Genomic DNA, 22,879 nt, shown 5'->3' with positions numbered 1-22,879 from the left:
GTGTAAATTAACGAAACAAAGGCATATAGACATTTAATCAAATAGAGATTTCTTCCATGCATATATCCTCAAACAAGTTCTTTATAGGAAAGATTACAGTAGAACAATTAAGAGACGCCTAGTTGCATTTTTGGTCTTCTAGTGAACAGATCAATACAACAAAATGGTCGACAAATGACTGAAAAAATCCTACAGCTGAAACCTGGGAAACATTGCAGTGAGAAATCTCACGGGGGATTTTCTCCTACAGAAGGAGAGACGTACGTTTTGGGTCAGAATATACAGGGTACTTCACTTGGGTGCACCCATGATTGTGTCTTAACCTACCCTACAAAGGCTACAAGGGAAAAGAAGAACAATGACATGGGTGTCCCAAAATTGGGTCTCTTTGTGGTCCAAGGTGGTTTCACGTCCACTTCATTCCTTCTGTTTTGGGTCTATGGTCTCTTACTCCTAGCACTAGCAGGCCTTTGAAAAATGAAACCTATTAAAAAATGGTTTTTCTTCTTAATTTCATTAATGCATATATAGTTTGAGTTTTCAGAAAGCCAATGGATTGTTAATTTGTAGTAGAGAGAGAGAGAGAGATGCAAACATAGAATGTTATTTAACTCAGAAAAGACGTGGTCATGCTTAGAATTAAGTATAGAGAGGTTTATATTTAGGCTTAGGGGGTGTTCTACAATAGGAATGTTTTTGTTTTCATTTGTTTTTGAAATTGCCACATCAGCAAAAAAAACATGTTCTGTATTTTAGTTTTGAGAAGGAAAAATAAGTTGATTTTGTTTCAAAGAAAGAAAAACAATACATGTTTTTGAAACCGTCAATGTTTCAAATCAGTTGGTTTTGTTTTGTTTTTAGAACTTGTAACAAGAAAAACAATTCATGTTGGAGAAACCCCCCTTAATTTATTTGTTGAAAATTGCTAAATTAATATGCGTAGAGGCATATCATAAATTTAATTTGCTTCTTCTGAACTTATCTAACACACCAGAGTATCTCATTAAGCTAGGGTACATCTCAATGTATATAGTCCTTTTCTTATCCTTAACCAGGTTTTGGAAAGTTAAAATTCTCAATATCAAACCTTCCTTTTTTATATATCTAAATATCTAGTTAAGTAGAAGAATGGAAAAGAAGATTAAATTTGAACTTAAGTAATAATAATAGATATAAAAAAATACAGTGAAATTAACTCCTCAGAAAAATGGTTACTGTTTGATTTCCAATTATGGGTTTTTAATACCAAAATTGGAAAGAGGGTCTAGATGACAAAGTATAAGTAAATGGACATTGATTGACTTCTCTAGGAAAGGAGAAATTACCCAAATAGGGGAAATTCTGTAACTTCCTCAGTTGAAAAAACAAAAATAGAAGAAGCAATAAGATGCTTATGCCACTTCCAAATGCAGTACCTATGTTTTGATTTGAATACCAATTGTTCGACTTTATGCAATATTGTCTGACATTATATACTGACTAAAAACCTTCGAGTGTTCAAGAATCAAGACGGTTAAATTCATATCCAATTTGACCATTATCGTTGGATCAAGTCAACAAATTTGATTCTGTATCTATTCCAAATAGTAATCTTGAAACTCTGGTTTCCACTCATTTCTCACACTCACAGAATGATACAACCAGAGATGCATCTCTTTCATTAACCGAGCAGTTAGAAGACCAGAAAAGCTTCCAGTGTAATAATAAGCAATGGCTCTAGTAACGATCACCAAGAAATGAAATATCCAATAGGAGGGAGATTTGATGTCATGTGAACTGATCACTTAGGTTTAGAAAATTGGAGGTTCCATTGGATTAGTTGAATCAAAATGCAGGAAAGCCTCACGTCTTTAATCAGGAACATTGAGATATCAAAAATATTAATTATATAACAGATTCATACTGAGTTTAAGCGAAAGCATCTCAAATGGGTGTTAAAGAAAAAGACCAACCAATAAAAAAGAACTATAACATACACAAGAAATGCGGATACAATACAGTTAAGTATCAGGGACTCAAAGTTCTGTGCAGTTTGGGGGTTAGAAAAATCACCCCCAACTTATGTAGATTACAATAGATTTACAATCTAGCTTTCTTTTGTTTCCTTCCCGTACCTTGAGAAGCTAATCAAGATGGAATTCAACCAAGCTCCCACCGTCTCCTCTAAACTGCATATCTGAATTATAAGTCCATTGGATGTTTACCTTGGTCTAAATATACCATATTTATGGTGTTCTGTCTGCATTTTAAAATGCAATTGAATCTCCAAAAATCACCCTATATGTTGGTTTCAGGCTGCAGAGAGAGAAGCCACTCGGTGCTTAAGCAATGTGAAAAACCATTAAAAGCCACAACTTAGGATGTTCTTTTTTCACCTTAGAGTCCCTGAAAAAAAAAAAAACAAATATAAAGAAATACATCAAACTCTAAATGTGACAAGTTGACACAGGGAAATGTGAAAGTCATTTTGGTAAGGTCTCCTTACAGACTCAAGTAAGAACCTGTAAAACATTTGGAGTTCAAATACCAAAATTGAGATATGTTCTTGATACATTCTACATTCTAGATAAATGGTAGATATTTACAAGCATGATGAATGGGAAAAACAAAGGAAGGGAAAAAAGTTAAAAACATTAATAATCTCCATCTTAATTATAATTACTGTTATTCTTCTTGTTGTTTTGTTATTGTAATATTGTTTTTTTAAGCAAACTCTGTTAACAAAGTTATAAAAAAATCAAAGTAAAGTGGCCGATATTTATGTAGAAAAATAACCTAAGAGAAAATTTTGACCTGATTTTAATTTTAGAAATGGTAATGTGATTTATCAATACTTTAATCCCAATTCGTGTTATAACCTCTTCCCTTTATTTCAAGATCATTTTCCCCACGTTTCTCTGTAAGTTTTTTTTTTCTTTTCTTTATTTCTTTCCTTACTTATCTTTCTTGCTTTTGTTTCCCTTTTTTTTCCTTTAACAGTTAAGGTTTGATCTTAATAGATCTGGGATAAATCTACATTTTGCCTACTGAAAATGATGATTTCCATCCATAATAGAATATCAAGGCAACCGCTGGGGGAGGGGGAGATTGCTTGGTGCAACAGTAAAGTCTTGTGCTAAGCGTGAGGAATGTGGGCTTGGATTTAGAGAGGTTGCCTAGTGCTAAAAATGCCAGAGGTTAGTCCATACCCAATCAACCCTTTCCAAGACCCCAGATTGCAGGGACCAGCATTATCTAATGGCCTTTTTTTAATGGAATATCAAGGCACATGGTACATGTCAGGATTCCAGACAAATTATTTGACATGTCCCTCCTTGTAGATCTTTGCATAAAAACAACCTGATCCAATAAAACAATAATATGCTTACCTTCTGAAACAACAAAATTTCACCTAGTGAGAATGATCATGAATGCCATAAACAAGAGATCTAAGTAAGATTCTTACAAGGAACCCTTTCTGAGATATCCTACACCCTTAAACTTCAGGACCAGATGCAAATAAACTGATAAGACCTTGTATTACTTGCACTGACAGTTGATGTGCTTCAAAGAGCTCACCATCCAAATTCCATACACTCGTATCACCAAAAGAAGTAAAAGTGAAAGCTCTGGTCTGTACATAAAGCACGAAATAATTACAGAAGTTCTGTAGGTAAACCAAGAAATATTGAAGGATAATGGTACATACTTTATGATGCTCCACAAACTCGAAATTTAAGGGGTCACCACCTTTCCTTGCAACCTGTGTAAGGTGCCTGTTGATATCAACTGATATTAGGACCAAGTACATGTCAATTTCAGGAATCCCTTAAAAAAAAACAGGAAAAGGCATGCAATTGAAGGGTGACCATGGATACTAAAAGAAATAAACAATTTAAAAAGAAATATGATACTGAAAAAAAAAACATGTTATGGCATACTACAGAAAGAAATTACCATGAAAAGGCCTCCCAAACTCATCTGAGTAAAAATCTAGAAATACTACTTTAAAGAGATAGAGGAGGTAAAACTCATGAAAAGACTTGTAAATTACCATAAAAAGAGTGCACGGGGGCACTCTTTGATTAATACAAGATGCAGGAAACCATCTGCAAGGTGTGCATCAGCCACCAAACCATCAGGAGCTCTTTCATTACGACATGAGATGACAGCAGCACCAACACTTAAAAAACGCCCTTTGCATTGCAACCACTTTACTTCTTCAGAAGATGTGTAGCCTGTTATGATGGGATCTTTTGAAGGTGCCTGAATTGGCTTGAGGCACTCACTACAGACACTGCAGTTAACACTGCAGACCAGTCTTCTAGATTTTTTTTGTGGGTTCCACAGTGATTGTTTTTCACTTCCCTGAAGATCTTTTTTATTGGTTTGATTTTCATTTTCCGCTTTGGCTTCTAGAAATCTTATCTCTGCCTCATATGACCTGAGGAAAGGAAATATCATGATTATAATGATCGTAAACATAAAATTTCAAGTCAAGTCAGCAATGAGGTGAGTCAAGGCAACTTGGTGACGTATGAGTCGTGATTCTTGAATGCATTTAGATTTGATATGCACTAGAAAGTGACATCTTGTGGCTGAAAAGCAAGCATCAAATATACTGACAAATTTCAATCTTTCTATAAAACCAAAGCATTGCTTTGAGACAAACTCTGAATCCAAGCTTTATTGCTTGTTTCCCAGAAGCAATACAAGAAAAAAACAAGATAACAATAGGAGGAAATGTATTAAGGAAAACAAATATAAAATATCAGTACAACCTTGATTCAATTTGACAGGTCAGGTATATATTAATTAAGATCAACTGCACTAGTTGGATTCTTACGTATGGTGTTTATCATGCTATAAATAGGCTGGGTTGTTCAGACTCAGGATACATTGCACAACTGTTGAACATAAGGCTCAGTTTGGAAAGAGTACAAATACAAATATGTACAGTGCAAATAGATAGAAAATAATACAAAATATAAGGTTTTACACTCTACATATTTGCATTTGTAATACTTACAAACTAAGCCTAAGGGATGAAGGATACCTGTGCTTCAAAAACACCTTTGCTCCTGCATAATCGTAGCGTTTAGGGCCCATCCAGCGGTAATCTTCACTCTCCTTAATGACATCACCAAAAAATCCATATCTGGCAGAGATAGTAGGTTCTGGTTTTAAATAACAATAAACATCCCAGAAACACAAGTATTACGATACGTAAAAGAGTAAAAGGGATTGATATTATTACTATTCCATACTATTCATATTAACAAAAAGTCCACTGTTTATAAAGTGTCTTGGTTCTCTGCTTGATAATAACTCCTTTGTCATTCCCTTTCTGTAATGTTGTCTAAATAACACTTACACTCCAGATGTTATTCTTTTCTATTATAAACCTAAAACAGCACCACTGGGTAACCATTCTTGTGGAGATAAAGGCCCTCATGCAGGGTCCTAGGTTGAGGTTTTTACTTATTCAGGTCAGGTAGTTGCAGGGGCCATCCACAAAATTTTATCAAGTGGTTTAGACTTTAGAAATGGTACTGATGAAAACCCTCACTTCCAGAGTGAACATCTTGTTCAGATGGATGAACAGATCAGCCAACTCATGTCTATGGCTGATACCTTGGCAAGAGGGATGGGTGGAGACTGGAGAGGACTGAGTCGTACTTGGGAGAATTCTCCCTTATAGATTATTGCCTCCTTTCTTTTTCTTGTACTTCGTAATATTTATCTCCTTCCATGAAAGGTTTCTTGTCTGTTATGCTCCTCATGGATGTAACTGTGTACGTGATGTTTGTACTACTCACAGTTTCTCTTTATTAGAAAACTTTATTTTACCTATCAAAACAGGAAAACAAGCACTTCTGGACCCGAACAAACCCTACCTAAACTATTGCTAGACCTCCATTCCTTTGTCTTCTGCTAATTATCAGGCCACTTCCAAGCCCTAATATCATCTTTTGTCAACTTGTAAGCAAATTGTTCCCTATTTGACAATCCCAAAGATCTCAAAAATCCTTACCATAAACCTATCTAGTTCAATTTATAGTCATAACAAACCTTTTCCCCACATGTCCATCAAGTATTTTTCCTGTTTCATGATGTCAGTTGTGGTCTTGTGGATACAAGGTTCTATATGAATCCTGGCTTGTTCTTAAAGGAATGGAGCTCAGAAACATTTGAATGGACTAAATACATAATTTCAAGATTCTTGTAGGTATAGTAGATAAAGTAATAAAACAGGGATGATAGCAATGCAGGAGACAAGTGGTCATATATGGTTTTTTTTTTTTTTTTTTTTGTATTTCTATATTAGCAGTATGTTGGTCATTTACATGTTGCATATGGGGTTCAACCTAATAGTATGAAGAATTATCTATCTATAATTGGATTTCATAGAATATCAGTCATTCTTGAGTTTATTTGAGTTTTTATAGCTTTTGCTAAGTGTGGCAAGAGATTTCCATGCCCCATAGTGATTATATTCTAGGCACCCCATTGAATAATTGTGGATTTTTTCTTCTTTCATTATTTTCTTTTTAATTTTGTAAGCAGACATAATAGCCATGAATAGCCTATAAATTCTTCACTGAAGGCATTCACTCAACATTCCCAAAGGACTGAAGCTGATCTATGTGAGTTTTTCTTTATTTTACATCAGAACCTGAAATTTTGCATTCTAGTCATTTTTGTCCTTTTGTGCCAAACCATATCCTATTGATCCCATATTTGGATGCCCCCATAGATATTCATAACCTTTCTTTTTATCATATCTCATTTCTAAATGCTACATGGATCACAAGATTTCAGAACTTTTGGGTTTTCTTCATAAAGCCGATTTTTTGGCCTTTTTTCCAAGATGTACTCTGAATCCTATCAAACTTGGTTGCCTCTTAAAACCATCTACTCCAAAACCTACCCAACAAACTGCACTTAAATTTTCCAACTATAGACCTATTTTCCTTAATTTGAAGCTTCTCATAGTTTTGGACAAACATGCACATTCTGTAGTTAAACCCCAAGACCCTTCCAAACCAAATTTATCTCTACCTTTAGTCTTAAAGTCAACCCTAAACCATTCTAGACAATCATTACCTTCCTAGGTGGACCTCTTGGTCATAGTCATCATATACCAAGTTGTTATTAAAGCAGGCAGTCCTACATCAATTTGGCATTAGAACAGGCAATCCTACAACAATAGGCATCTAGTTTCTTCGCATTAATGCTTAAAGACTTACAAATCATTTGATTTCTTACATTATTGCAAGAAAAAAAGGAAATCTCCAAAATGGCTTTACTGGTATGTACTATTGCATCCAAGTGGGACCAATTTTAAATATATTTGAAGCAGGGATGAGAAGTCAAATATTACTAGAAGATCTATTTAATTAGTATCTTATTAAATATGCCAAGATCGGTAAAGGATTAAGTTCATGAACTTAAGATGGACTATGCCAAGATCGGTAAAGGAGCTTTTGTGTTGCTGGAACATCAAAGGGCTTAACAAGAAAAGGAAGATAGTGTGGAAGACTATTCCTAATGCTGTCTTATGGTCCATCTGGTCCGAGAGGAATAGTAGGCTTTTCTGTAATAAGGCCTTAAGTCCAGAAGATTTAATCCAGAAAGCTGCGGGCAAGTTAATCTCTTGGGTGTCAGTTTCTGAGGAGTTTAGAAATTGTAATTTGTCTGTTGCTTTTCATTCTAGTTCTTGGTGGAGTATGTAATTGCTGAGTTGATCAGTCTGCCTTTCTGGGACTGATCTCAGCTTGTATGTGCCGCTTTTGTTTCAATAAATATTACGTTACCTTTTTTCCAAAAACAAAAAAAATTCTATAAGGAAATATTTAAGTTACATATGGAGTCAAAACTTTAATTAATGAATTAATACTTTAATTCATTAAAGGAAAAATGTTTTTCAGATCTCAATGAAGAGTTTAATCCTCTAAAAGATGCTATAAAGTACAATTGCTAGAAAAGCAATATTTTCCATCATTTAAGTTGGGGGTGCTCATCAAAAACTGAACCAAACTGAAAAATCCAGTTAACCAAACCGGTTCTTTAAATATATACTTGTAATATAATATATTATAATTAGGGTAAATTGCTGAAACCTCCCCTAAAGTTTGGTAATTGCAATCACCTCCCCTGAACTTTTTGACATAGTTGCAAGTAGACCCCCTAGGGTAAAATCTTCTAAAAGGGGGCATGAAAATGTCCAAAATACCCATGCAGTTACTTTTAACAAAAATGTTTATTTTCCAAATATTCTCTTCATATGAATCATTTTTTTTTCTGAAATTGATTTATTTTTCAAAATTGCCCTTCATATTAATCACTTGATGGTAAAACTGCAACTTTAAATTCTCTTTGTTTTTGTTGTTCATAAAGTTTGTATTGTTTTTTATCCATAGAAACCAGCCTCAATAGTAACTGCATGGGTATTTTGGGCATTTTCATGCCTTTTTTAGAAGATTCTACCAGAGGGGATCTACTTGCAACTGTATGAGAAAGTTCAGAGGAAGTGATTGCAAATTTGCAATTACTAAACTTCAAGGGAGGTTTCAGCAATTTACCCTATATATTATTTATAATATAATATTATATTTATATATTATAAATATAAAAAACCAAAAAATTGAAGAACCGAACTGATCAACCGATTAACCCATTGGTTTTGGTTTGGTTTCGGTTCACGGTTTTCCAAAAACAAAAGGACCGATTTGGTTTGGAAAAAAGGCCCACAGTTCAGTAAGAGAACATCCAGATTCATGAAAAAAACAAATTTCAGGCAGTATATACAATAATTTACTTCTGGATAAAAATCTTAGGCAACCTCTTAAAAACTACCATATGCAGAAGTAAACAGGAGTTACCCAGCAAAAGAAGCAGCATAGCGTATATAGGGTGCATCCTTCGATGAAGTTGTTGTTCTCCATCTAACAACTTGAGCTATATCAAGGCATACCCTTTTACCAAGAATGATCTGTAGAGCAGATGTTACAGGATCTCTAGCCCCAGTTGTACTGTGAACAGAAACATAAAGACTCACTTAGAACAAGGCCCATTGGAACAGGGCCAAGCATAAAATGGATCCTTCAACTTAAACTCATTGGTTAATAACATTGTAGAGATGATGGACCAACCACTCATTAGTTTTCTTCCTTTTTATGTTTAAGGGTATCTTTGTAATTGTAACATTATTATGATCAAGTTAATAAAACATGATGAAGGAGAGGATTAGACAACAATTGATTCTCTTTTCATTCTTCCTATTCTCCTCCCCATTCTTCTTCCTCTTGATCTGATCTCTCTTCACTTTTTTTTCTTCTTATTTCCTTGATTAAACCTTAAGTCTGTTGCTGTTCTGATTTCCATCTAACATAAAGGCCCATTAGAACAGGGCCAAGCAAAAAATGGATTCTTCAACTTAAAACTCATTGGTTAATAACATGAAGGCCCATTGGAACAGGGCCAACGACCAATCAAACAAGACCTATCCCGGATGCATCTCATCAGTTATAAACCTCAGTAATATTCTTTACACTTATATTATAGACTATCAATTTTTAAGCAATTCTGTTGACCAATTAGATGTGAAAAAATGATACCATTTTAACAAAACCTCAAAACAGGTTCAATTTTTATGAATGCCTTTTCAATTTTAACTACCACAAATATTGATGGTGAAACTTGGCTTTTAAAGCAAGCAACCAATACTTGATTGCCATTAATTTTCCTACTAACAGTTCATCCTCTATACAATGTTTTCTGGAATTAAGTACAGAACACATTTCCTCCGAGTCTACTTTTCTCTATTTATCCCAGGTACTGAACCATATCCATTTAGATCTACACTCTTTACGTGGGTGGAATAAATAAATTTGGATTTTACAATTATGTATTACCAAAGAAAAGGCAGTACCAATGATGTAATGTATAATGTATACAAACTGAGTTTGCTTGAAATGAACTTGGGTATGAGACAAATCATATGCTTGATTCAAGTAATACAAACAAGGAAATGCAAGAAAATACCAAACCGCAATGGCATCAGTTGAACCAGCAGGAATAATCCCAAGTCTAAAATGTTCATTTGGGAAAGTAAATGTAGGAGCTTGATCTGCAGATTCTGCACAAGTTGAAGTAACAGAATTATAGAAGTCAAATTCAAGCATTACAAATAAATGAATTTCTCCTTTATAAATATTCTGGAGAAAAATGGGATTTTTCCTTTTCTAACCACAAAAAAAGAAAAATAAAATGCAAGCAAAGAGAGATTAATTAGCTTATAGAAATACAGAATATAAACTAACCTGTATTACAAGATCCACTTTTGTTTCCTGTAATACCAGATAAACCCAGTGATATATCAGGTCCCCACCTCTTACAGCTAGGAATCAAAGCTAAAGTTAAATTTATATGGAATACAGTAATAATTATACATACTGCAAGTTGGAAGGCCTGATATAGTAGCTCCCGAACTATCAAGAAAAGTATCCTGATGGTCATTTTGAAAAGAAGTTGCAGGGGCGTTTCCATTTGCATCGTGAACAAAGACGGTACCATTTTTCCCAGATAAATGCACAAAATCTGTGGGTGCTGGTGGGTAAGGAACCTTGTGCCTCGAAGATAGCAGTCCATTCAGAATTTCATTAAAGAAGCCATCACCACCCTGATGATTCACCCCAAGTAAGAAGATGTAAATAGAGATGCTTTTATTTCTAATTTTTGGACCACACTAGACAATAGTGGAGGTCAATTTGGTTGCTTGATTGTACCTGTTGCAATTCTTATAATTTGATGTTTTGTTTCTTTTATAGGTTTCACCTTTTTCTTGTAATTTCTTTTTTTTCTTGTTCATTTTACCTTATTAATGGTAAAAATCTCAGGCTGGCAAATGTAAAATACGGGTTCAAGTCTGAGAGAGGCCACTTTGTGCAAACAAATTGTCAAAGGTCAGGACAATATCCAGTCTACCCTCACAAGACCCCAGAGAGCTAGGACCAACATTGGGTAATTGCCTTTTAATAAAATTTTATCCTATTGCCAAAAGAAAATTACAGCACCAATAAATTCATCATCCAAGAAGTAGAATATATGCTGGAAAGAACTTAGAAAATGCTTAAATGGTTAGCCCTGAGGCTACAGGTAATTAGGGCTGCAACTAAGTCGGATCAGATCCGATTTGAATCCGATACCGATCCGTTAAGAGGCGGATTTGGATATCCCTCTTGATCCTAACAAATCGGATTGTTGTCCAATAATTGAATACTTAATTATCGTTCAATAATTGAATGATTTCTGAACCAATTATCTAGACCTTTAATTAAGACTATGCTTTGAACTGTAATCATGAAACTTTCATTATGTTTACATTAAAGAGCTTGCTTCAAATGAATCCTTGTCAAAGCCAGACTGCTAAGAAATTTGATGATAAGACCCTCTTACCGTGAATAAGGTAAGGAGAAAAGAGAAAAAGAAAGGCTTCTGGACAAAATCTTAGGGTTGACAAAGGCTTCTTCACATTTCTTGACTAAAACACCCCCCTTTTGAATTTAGTCACTTGCTATTGTGAGAGCAGAAATTGTAATTTGAATACTACTTCTCTCTCATTGAATATTGTATTTAACGTATTTTCATTTCTCATCGTTAAATTCCACTAATTAAAACCATGAATAATAATTTTAATAGCACAAAACCTGTACTATTAAACCTGATCTGCAAACAAAACCAGTTTTCTTTAGGTGGTGGGTAAGCGGTTCAAACCATTTGGGTCATCAAATAGGTGAACCCATGATGCCAAAATTAAATACTAAAAATCTAAAAATAGATAAAAATACAAAAATAAAGAAAATTTGTAGAAAATTTTGTGCATATCTCTAATATTATATATTCATCATATTAAACAAAAACAAGTATGACAAATAAGAAGTTTCATCATATTAAATAAAAACAAGAATGCATATTAATGATGGAAATGGAATGCAAAATTTAAAACCACCCCAGAAATGAAATCATTTCTCTGCCCAAGTGTCGAGTCAGTGGCTCAATCATTCAATCATTCAGGTCAAATTATTCAACCCATGATATCATAATCAAATAATAAAATTCTTAAAAATAGAAAAAAAAATAAAAAATTGAAACATCTCTAATATTATATATTAATCATATTAAATAAAAGCTAAACAAGATGTATTTTCATTAATTATGTAAATGACATACAAAATTTAAAACTAACCAGAAAATGATATAATTTTCCGGTCTAGGTGACAGGTTAATGTTGGGTCAACCCATGTTACCCATCATGCCATGATTAAATAATAAATATTTAAAAAATATAGAAATGAAAAAATATGAAAAAGTACAAAAATTTTGCAGAAAGATATTTGGCCACACCTCAAATATTATATGTTCATCACATTAAACAAAAATAAGTATAAAAAATAAGAACTTATTTTATTAATGATGAAAACGGAATGAAAAATTTAAAATCGACCTAAAAGTTAAACAAGTTTTCCATCTAGGTGGTCAGTCAATGATTCAACCGCCTAGGTCAAATGAGTCAACTCGTGATGTCATAATATAATAAAATTAAAAAATAGATAGATATATAATAAGGTATGAAATATATAGAAATTTTGTAGAAAAATATGGACACATCTCTAATATTATATATTGGTCATATTAAAAAATAAATGTGTTAAATAAAAATTATTTTTTTAATGATGGAAATGGAATACAAAAATTAGGAAAAAGGCAAATTGATGTCTAATCCATGATCCCACTAACAAGGATAAATGGTTTAATGGTTAAATTAGCTAGATCACCATATTGTTGGTTGTGTCAATGATTTTTCAAAGACAAGTAGTTTGGTGGTAAATGGACCTAAATCCTGGTTATATGATAGGTCAACCAACCCAATTGATTGATTTGGCCATGGGATCGAAAATTGATAAAAAACCGAAGTTCTAAAAATCAATTGAAACTACATTTCCCTCTCAGTCAAACAACTCAACTTGTGACGTCATAAATTAAATAACAAAAATAAAAATTAAAAATATTAAAAGATTTATGGTGCGTGTGCATTTGAGTATGTCTTTAATATTATATATTCAATATATTAAACAAAAATACGTGTGAAAAATGAGAACTGTTGTTATTAATGATGGAAATGGATAAAATATAAAAAAAAAGGTTATATCCATGGCCCATTAGCCTAGTAAAATAAGTCAACACTTCAACTAGTATGGTTACATGGCTATTGACCAACTTAATATTTCTATTTGTTTTTTGTTTTTTGTTTTTGCAACAAAGTGAATTGAATTAAAACATACTTGGAAATTTATCTAGGTGATAGATCAATCAATCTGATTGTCTAGTTCAACCACAAGTTGAAAACATTTATATAAACTTCAAGTAAGAATATTTGAAGCTTGGTCTTTAGAGTAAAAGGCAATAAATCCACTGGTATATGGTATACCTTGCTTCAATTACTTGTCATTATTACGTGGGTTTTGACAAGAACGTAGAAATCTGATATTGCATTTACTAGTTACAAGAAAATCCCCAATGGATCTGATATTACATTACACATACACACATAATGTATTTATGTATTTTCTTTCTAAGGTAACCTCATTCCTCATATACCTCTTCCCAAGATATCCTGACATAGAAGTGCTAGAAGAACCAGCCACCACTAGTTTGATACTTTTTCAGCATTATTAACTACTATTTTCTTTATCCAACTTTTTGGCAAAGAAAATAATAGGTAAAGCAAGAAGCAAGCCTATGGTTTCAACATTACTAAATTCCATGCAATAATAAAAATACAATAGTTTATCGACATTATAAAGAAAATAAGTCTATAGTGTGAAACAAGGAATCAAGTTGACCAAAAACATGGCTCCTAATAGAGATTAATGGCAGGATGGGATACATGTAGCCAACACCAAATAGTTCGGGTTAAGGCTGAGCTGATTTGAGTTGAGTAGAACAAGGAGGGGTAAGGTGTCATGGGGAATCACACCCCATGTGATTTTATTTTTTTTTGTGTGTATTTGGGCCGAAATAAATGAAAGGATCTTTGAGGGCAGAGTCACTTCCATAGATCAATCACATCTAAGGACATTTTGTGCTCTTGGTTATCTAGCCATACCTTGCTCAGGGGTATACCCTACAATAGGTTTTTTGATGTTGATAGTTTCTTGAGGAAGGACTTTGTAATGGAAAGAATGGGCTGATTTGTGGCTATGACTTGGTTTTGTAAAGTCCCTTAGTGTACAAAAGGATTTTTACAAGAAACTCAATCCAATACTTTACTTGTTGATAAAAAAACAAAGAATAATGAATAAAATGCCTCTTTCATAAGCATAAACAAATATGTAATCAATGTTTTAAAAACTGACCCGGAGGCTGAACCGTTTTTGCCTTTGGGCCGTGGGTCACCGGTTCAACCGTCCAGGTCAAATGGGCCAAAGGTCCGATAAGCCAGGTCGAACGGTTTTTGAACAAATTCCAGGTTTTACTAGAACTGGACTTGGAATCATGGTCAGGTGATGGTTTGAATAGTTCAACCGGTTGAAAACATTGTATACAATAATAAAATTATTGCATTCTTTAATTGTGTGTAAGCTTAACAGTCTACCTAGTGTTTTAAAAGCACAAAGCGCAAAAAATAAATAAATAAAATGTAAAGGGCATTTTGCAACCAAGGCACAAGGTGCAAGGTGAGGCACACACCCTTTTGAAGCAAGGTGCAAATTTTATAAAATAAGAAAATGTAAAAATTCAAAATAAATAAAAAAAATATTAAAAATAGTATTAATTAAAAATGCAAACTTTGATTTTAAACTAAATGTTTTAAAAAGCCTATTAACTCATTAAAATACATTGGCATAACGTATAAAACATATTCAAAGAAGAAATACAAAAATAAGACCAAGCATAGCATATAAAACATATTCAACCATGTCAAACTTTCAACTTCTTTATTTATTTCCCAATTGCATCATTTCAAATAGCTAATGTGATGTTAAACATCCTTCATTCCTATTTCTACGAGCCACCTTTGTACCAAGCCCCTTGAGGCCCAAAGCCCCCAAACAAGTCCATATTAGGGTCTTAAATTCTTAATCCCTACAAAAAATGGATTTATAATTTTAATTATCTTTTAAAAAATGTCTTGTATTAAGAAGAACAAATGAACTAGCAAAAAGGGGGTTCTTGGAGCAGAGGCACAAAAAAATGCATAATTAAACAAAAGCACATGCCTGAGCTGAGTCACAAAGTGCACCAAACGCACTAAGTGCGTGCCTTTTAAAAGGGGCTGCACCTCAGCCTAGGTGAGGCAAGACCTTGGAATGCACCTCACCTGTGCACCCAGGCACACCTTTTAAATCACTAAGTCTACCAAGCCAGCAACATAAATGCACTGCATGTCTCTTGGAGAAGAGTCTTTTGTAACGCTTTTCCAAGAAGCTGCATTACATATGGCTTCTATTCTCAATTTCAGGCAAGTCTATAACCATACCTACCATTCAGAATTTCATGGATATACATTTGCAGTCCATTTGCAGGGATCTAGTTTCTCCCTATAAAGAAATGGAAGTTGATCTGTCTGGCAACACCTCAAACACAGGAAATTGATAAAGAACCTTCTATACTTTCCTGTTATGTAATATTTACCAATGCTTTTATTCCAAATCGTTATGCTGCACAAGGTTCAAAATTTCGATACTTATCGGGGGCTTCCCAATATGCCCCTACAGGGGGTGTTTTGGGGTTTAACCCGGTTCAGGGGGGTAGACAGGCCTTAAACCGACCCATCTGAACCAGGTTTAAAAAAACAAAAAAAAAGGGAGCAAGCCCCGATACAGTCCAATACACCCCTACTGGCGTATCGGGCTGTATTGATATTTTGAACCTTGATGCTGCATACTGGAAAAGATTTTAATTAGCAATACTAACTAGTTAATGAAGAAAAAGAAGTATTAATACAAGCCCTTAAAGTTGACAAAAATAGGAAAAGGGAAGCCCAAGCCTGTGCAAAAGGGATTTCCATATGACAGATACAAATATATATATAACCCTGAAAAGAATTTCCCCATAGAAGATCAGTCCCCATCACTCCCCCTCTGGTTAGACTCTCTGCAATCAAGCTAGCATCTACTCTAAATGAAGACAAAACAAAAGAGGCCATATTATAACTCAGGCAAAACAAAAGAGGTGAATGTATGTAAGAAAAGCCGATTACTTACAACAGCAACAACCCCATCATAAGAATTAAGTTCCTCATCTGTAATGGATGACATTACATCAAATGCATGTCCCGCCTTCTTTGTCACTGTCACCTGACAGAAAAGTTGAAAACTAATACAATAAGTAACACTGAAAACACATGGCATTACTAGATTGAGAATGTTATCTATAAATGTTCTTTTTCCATTTGGGATCACTGACTCATGAATTTATAGCCACAACCCTTGATGACACTGCATATCTAAGATATAATATGCTTCTGTTGTTCATTTCTTCTCTTCTTTCCATATTACATCACAGTCTTATGATCAGATCCATAGATACCACAGTAAAATCATGGCTCTAGGCTTACGATGTCACTGAGTCAGGTTTAGCATAGGTGGCTCAACCCTAACCTTAGCCAAAGTAACTCCAACACCAACCCGACCCAATCTGACTAAACCCAATTGAATCTGTCCAACATAAAGCACACATATACTCAACGTGGACTATCTATATGTTTTAATGCTGCAATGTGAATGAGCCAGGTTTGGTACAGGCCTTCGTCAACCCAACCCAAAACTCAATTAAGGTTGACCCAGCCCTAACCCAATAGGTTAGGGTCAATGCAAGTTTGCACTTAATCCAACCCTCTTAACATCTTTATATAGGCCCATCAACCACCCAGTAAACTGATTTTTTGTATGCAAAGTCACCAATCCATATAGCAACGAAATTACTTTGTTTCTGTGCATATACACTGATACCAACTACTTGTAAATGCCTATGATACCAATATTAGACACAATATGTACCTTATCAGCACTTCAAAAATATATAAAACAGTATGATTTAACAAATCATACTAAAAATCTATATATTAGAAATTTCATTAAATTTGGTAACATTAAGTCTTGAGAAATGGCACTTAGCTTCAGAAACTAGATATAAAAACATGATATAAGAATCATAATAACACCCATATCCATATTAGTCTCCAGGATTTTAGGCAATGGAGAGTTGTATCCCCATTTCCTATATCTGTGTCCATGTTGCTATCTATGGACTATATATGGGTATCATATAAGTAGATACTTATATTTAATATATGTCATATATTTGCTATAAATCTGCAGTTATACCCTTAATGGTTTTGATCCTATAATTGTCACATGGATTAAAAAGAAAAAATCCTGAAGATCCTGAATGCCCACAATGCAAAATCAATTGTATATTAGCATCTTGTCCAAATGCAGTGCCTTAAAGGGTTGGCTGTCGTCATCTAAACTGAGTGATGAACAACGTGGATCATGTGTTGTCTACAATCTTAGCAACTGTTATCTTGTGGAAAATTCAGATTTACAATCATCAAATGCATTCCACCCCGTCAGGGAGGCATTTTCATTATCAGAATGATTTATAATATGCAGATTTTGATTAGCTTATACTTTAGACAGGCAGATCATGGACCAAGTTCTTAATTTTTAAGAGATCCCTGGACAATTAGAGTTTTCTTGTTCTAAACAAACTCATTTGTGTATATTGTAACATTCCATAGATAAAAGTGGCATAGGTTCTAGAATAGTCTTCTAGAGCTCGGTGTTGTGAGTCTGTGACTCCAAATTGATACATGTATAAAAATTGTCTTATGCAGTGCATCCAAAACTCACCTTTGTTTCTACTTTAGCACGACAGAATATAGGAGCCACAGATTCCCAAGTTCTACAACCATTTCCATTCCCACTCAAAGGATGCACAAAAACCTAGCAAATTATGAGGTTCTGAACTAGATTAGCTAATAAATTTAAATAAACCTAGTTAATCATTTCAAAGAACCTAAAACTGAAATGTTAAATTAAGAACTAAACAAACCAAAAGGTTCTTGGGTCTCCCTATTTCCCTATTTATATAATCATTGATCTGATTCATCCATGTCAGGCATGTTTGCAAATCCTTGTGTCCAAAAGTGTACATAGCCTGGATCCAAACAGAACCCCTGGTCTTTGACCTTTGTACCCCATGCACTACAAATCGATGCATCTGCATCAAAAAGAGAAATATATCCACTTACAAACATATGCAACAAAATGACCCAAAAATGAAGAAAAAGGATAACAAAGAAATGAATGGATTATAACCTCAGAGTCACAACCCAAAATACATCCTCCAGCATTTGGAATATTTGCTTCACGAATCAAACCCCAACTGATGAACTCAACAGCATAAACATCAGAAAATTTTATTTCAGATTCAGTTTTGGAAGTGAGATTTATGCCAAAACAAGTAGATCCATCCATGTCCTGCATACACAAATAAGTGGTTAGATAGTGAAAGTTAAATTGTCCCAAGTAGCCTTATGAATAGCAGGAATGTATCTCACAAAAAATTAGAGTTTAACGAAGGTTAAAAATATCAATACAATATGTCTGATACATCCCCATATCAATTTCAGTGCCACTGCAACCGTTATCACCGTATCACTTCATGCATCCTCTGATCCTCATGTATCACCCGATGCCCCCATTTTTGCATAATTCTTTAATATTAATAAATTATACAATGCAGCTAACAACAAGTATAGAACCCAGGCCATTTACTTGACAATTAAGAAGCACACCATTAGGCTACAACACAACAGGTTGTGTAAATAACATGTTTTTTATGTTTTAGCTTTAACCAAATTTTACTAATTCTTTTGTTTGTCTTGATTTCCTAAGGTAGGTAGACATGCATATTTTAATTCTTTTTCAAATCATCAAAGTTTCATAACTCCCAAGTGTATCCTGATAGTTAACACTTCACATACACTATTAAAGTATGAGTTTCCAATGTGTTTAAACCTAGTGTACAGTTATTTAAACCATATATTTATTGTTATTAATGCATTATTGGGATTTGTACGAATTTCCTCACTATATTTGTGTATATCCTAATCATCCACTGTATCCATGCATGCCAAAGCATATTGTGATATGTATCCTGAAATTCAACATCAATTTATTATCACATAAAGAGGAAATGAAATATGCACTCCCCAGTAGCAAAAAAGTGCAAACTGTATGTGAACCTACATAAAACCATTTAAGACATTCTCTGTCTCATAGCCTCTTATTCTATGATGGTCTACATGTTGATGGAAGAGGCTTTGCTACCACTAGCCAACAATTAGTTCTATAAGAATATTATCATACTACAGTTTAGATGCATTTTGACCATATTTTAGAAGAAATTCAATGTATTTGTATTGGTGCAAAATATATATACATATGTACATTAGCTCCTGTATAATCAAGTGCTATATATAGGAGAATGACCAAAAGATACTCACGTTGCAAAATCAAGAATAATTTTTTAACAGGTACAGTATGTGTATATCTGTCAAAAATATTTGAAGATCGTCCATGTACACCAATGATCTGTACATTGGGATATACACCGTATGGCTATATGTGCTAGAGATTTAATTACAAGAACAAAGCTAAAGATTTTAATTACAAGAACAGTGTAGCATAATTAAAAAGAGTGAAGTAAGAAGATTCCCTGAAGTTGTGGTTTATGGTTAACCATGATTTTATTATGGTCCAAGCCCTCCTGAGCACCTCATTCTCAGTGTTTTATAGTGTTACAAAAATCCCTGCATTCCTCTCATTCCATATGGTCCAACAGATGCAATGTGGTATCGTAAACCATATACATTCTTCCATTTTTTGTTTACCCTTTATCTGCCAGCTTTGAAGAAGTTCCTTAACGGTGTTGGGCATGCGCCATTGTATTCTGAGCAATAATTTCTCTTTCATCTGCACGACTTTAGTTCTATACTTGAAAACCATTTATTGGAAATTATTGATTTAGGATATCTCTTAACCATTAACCTTATCTGTTCTCAGTTTTTTTTACTGAGTTATTTTATGACAGTTGCACTCTAAATACAATCTTTCTTACTCTGGTTTATTTGATTCATTTTGGTTCTAAAGCATCACTCCATAGTTCTGACTTGCATTTATCCTTCTCTGTAGTTTTGACCACTAGAAAACAATATTACCTTTTATATTTACCTATTTAATTCATCCATAATCGATTTGTTTGTCATGCAAACAAATAGGTGGAGTACAAATTCTGGTTCACTTTTCTTCAGATTTTACTTTGCTTTGTTTGTTTGGGAGAAATAATGGTAAATAAAATGATGTAATCTCCACTTTATATAGGAGAGAATGAATGTTAGAGGAAAGTTATGCAAACTCTGCATCAGTTTTTAGGAAAATTTGCAACACCAGTGAGTTCAATAAGGCCAAAAAAGTGCAAGTTTTACTCCAGATAGTGGTGCAAATACACACTACAGACAAACACTTTTAAATTCAAACCAGATGCAACAAAACAAAAGAAGCCTAATAATGGGGAAGAGATACATGCTCAACATCAGCCCTTTCTTTATAACAGCTGTGATTGGAAATACTCTAGTCTCTAGTACAAGTTACAGCTTCAACAAAATGCTCTTAATCATGTTATTAAATCTGCTTGAGGTTTCTTTCTTCAAAATGTCCTAAGACTCTTATGCAAGTTATTGATTCATCATAATGCCCTTAACCATATTAAGATGGATGCTTGAGGCTTCGTTCTTCATAAAAACTTACTGGATTATCTCTTTAGGTACCTATCTTATGCATTCTCTAAGTAATATCCCATGAAAATCTTTTTTGTCTTTTAAGCTTCCCATCAACCCCTTAAATCAATTGCTTCAATGATCAATCTTCTTGGCCTAAAATCCATAGTGGTGTATCCTCAATTTATATCTTATAAATCAAATATTCTATCAAAGAGTCCAATGATGTCCTATGAGCTTAATTTTAAGACATTTGATGAAACTCCTGATCCCTCTGTTTTCATATACGGATATAAAAACCTTTTCCCACTTGTATTTTTTTCTATGTATTGGCAATCTTGTAACACTGTTGTAATCAATGATGTGGCCAAGATCAACTAAATAACTCACTCAAATTAAGCCTTATAAAAACCATTTGGGAATTGGGATTAACATCTTCCATGCATTTTAAACCTTCATTGCAATACCAACTCATTCTACAGCCCTTTGTGTGTTCATCTGTTTCTGGATTTATTCTTAACTTCAAAATATACTGGCAATTTCTAATTTCAACCAAAGCTATGGAGTCCTCATACGTACCAGCTCAACATAGTCTTTATTTAATAATCTCTGAGAAAATAACTTTTCCTTCTCTCTTGGACCTAACCAAGATTATTTGTTTCTCTCTTGATGCATCAAACACAATCTAGGTCAGTGTTATCATTCAAGAGTTTATACTTTCAGAGGAGAAGCAAGGAGAATGCTTTGATGCTCAATCTTGGGACTCGGAGGGTTCAAGACTCAAAATGTTTCTTTAATAGGTATGGAAGGGATTGCCATCATCAGAACTCAGTGCAGTTTTTAAGTTGAATTCTTTATCACTGTTTTTGGAATTGAAATTAATAGGTTCTTGTTATCTAACATTTAATAGGCGACAATGTATTGGGCGGGAATATGTGTTGTATCTGTCTGATTAAGAAGAGAAAAATAGATTTCTAATTTTATATCTTCATTGGGTTGCATTAATTACAATAGTTTCCCCCAGATGGATTAATTTCCTTGAAAATGTATCGGCATGCTATAGAAAAAAATCCACCTGCACATCTAAAAGCGACAAGAAAATATAAACAAAAAAGGAACCCATTTGTCAAAATTGCCAAACAAGTGCAACCAATTGACTGATTAGTACTCTTAACCAAAAAAAGTGACAGTTCAACAAGAAAGGAGAGAGAGGGAAGAAAGAAGAAGAGAAAACCGTGCGCACAGAAGGAAAGATAATAAACTCACATTATCCATGGTTTCCACCAGTTTCCACGATAACCCATCTGAATTAAGATTAAGAACGACCTCCCCAACTTGATCCAAGTATAAATTCGAGCTAACGCTTGGCACTTCTTCATCAAACTCAGTACTAGGGCGAGATTTTTCTGCCGTACACTCATCTTTAGTTCTCTCCATCGTTGGTAAACCAACAATTTCTCAGCTATGAAGCTCCAGAGAGAACGTCTACTCCATTCCCAATGTAAATTATCTAACAGTCACTCGTTCCATGTTCTACCCATCTCAAAAAAGTATACATATCCATTGCTCCGAGTCAACATTATTGAATTTGTCTGGTTCCAATGGTTGACGTTTCTCTTAGCCACTTTGATCATGCAAAGACAAGCAGATGTGCTTCAAACGAACACCATGCGCAAGATAGCAATTTTGGCTCGTGTGGTTTCCTTTTGGTAGAGGTTCGCGAATGCTTCGGCTCGCCCACCGGAACCCCAAGTTTTCTGCTATCAATATATGATGCTACAGCGCCAGACACTGATGAGGAAGATACTAAACGTCTGCAACTAACAATTCAGGCTCGAATCTGAACTCTGTAGTCTCGACTCCCCCCAGTCCTCACTCGTCCGGAAAATGATTCAGAAAGCAATCCTTAACCGTTTATTTGGAATCCTTCTGGGAAACGAGTCTGCTCCCTATCTCTCGTTGACGGGTTTGGTTTTGGTTGTCGGATACTTGAATCGCTTCCAAGTTCCAAACTTCTTACTTGCGTATGGGGCACGTAATGGAGCGGAT

The 22,879-nt window shown here is 34.2% G+C and overlaps 1 protein-coding gene across 3 annotated transcripts; it reads right to left on the bottom strand.

Moving 5' to 3' along the window:
- Positions 1-1,869: 1,869 nt before the first annotated feature.
- LOC104598444 (ceramide kinase-like) lies at positions 1,870-22,791 on the bottom strand. 3 transcript variants are annotated; one of them, XR_016077355.1, is made up of 15 exons: positions 22,097-22,791; positions 18,369-18,530; positions 18,103-18,270; positions 17,901-17,993; positions 16,251-16,343; positions 10,438-10,663; positions 10,305-10,331; positions 10,027-10,120; positions 8,865-9,014; positions 5,036-5,137; positions 4,034-4,423; positions 3,689-3,755; positions 3,446-3,613; positions 3,189-3,339; positions 1,870-2,385 (listed from the first exon to the last, which is right to left on the bottom strand). XR_016077355.1 is itself a non-coding variant. In XM_010260507.3 (14 exons), the coding sequence occupies exons 1-13, from the start codon at positions 22,265-22,267 to the stop codon at positions 3,476-3,478; spliced, it is 1,881 nt and encodes a 626-aa protein (XP_010258809.1). In that variant the 5' UTR covers positions 22,268-22,791; the 3' UTR covers positions 1,870-2,385; positions 3,446-3,475. The 3 variants fall into 3 exon arrangements, 2 of the variants coding, with proteins under 2 accessions (XP_010258809.1, XP_010258810.1); XM_010260507.3 differs by lacking the exon at positions 3,189-3,339; XM_010260508.3 differs by lacking the exons at positions 3,189-3,339; positions 17,901-17,993; positions 18,103-18,270 and having other exon boundaries at positions 22,097-22,698.
- Positions 22,792-22,879: the final 88 nt, after the last annotated feature.

The sequence above is a fragment of the Nelumbo nucifera genome, chromosome 6, assembly GCF_055504915.1.
Source record: "Nelumbo nucifera cultivar China Antique chromosome 6, China Antique-T2T, whole genome shotgun sequence".
Taxonomy (NCBI): Eukaryota; Viridiplantae; Streptophyta; class Magnoliopsida; order Proteales; family Nelumbonaceae; genus Nelumbo; species Nelumbo nucifera.
This window is presented reverse-complemented; position numbering and strand designations above follow the sequence as displayed.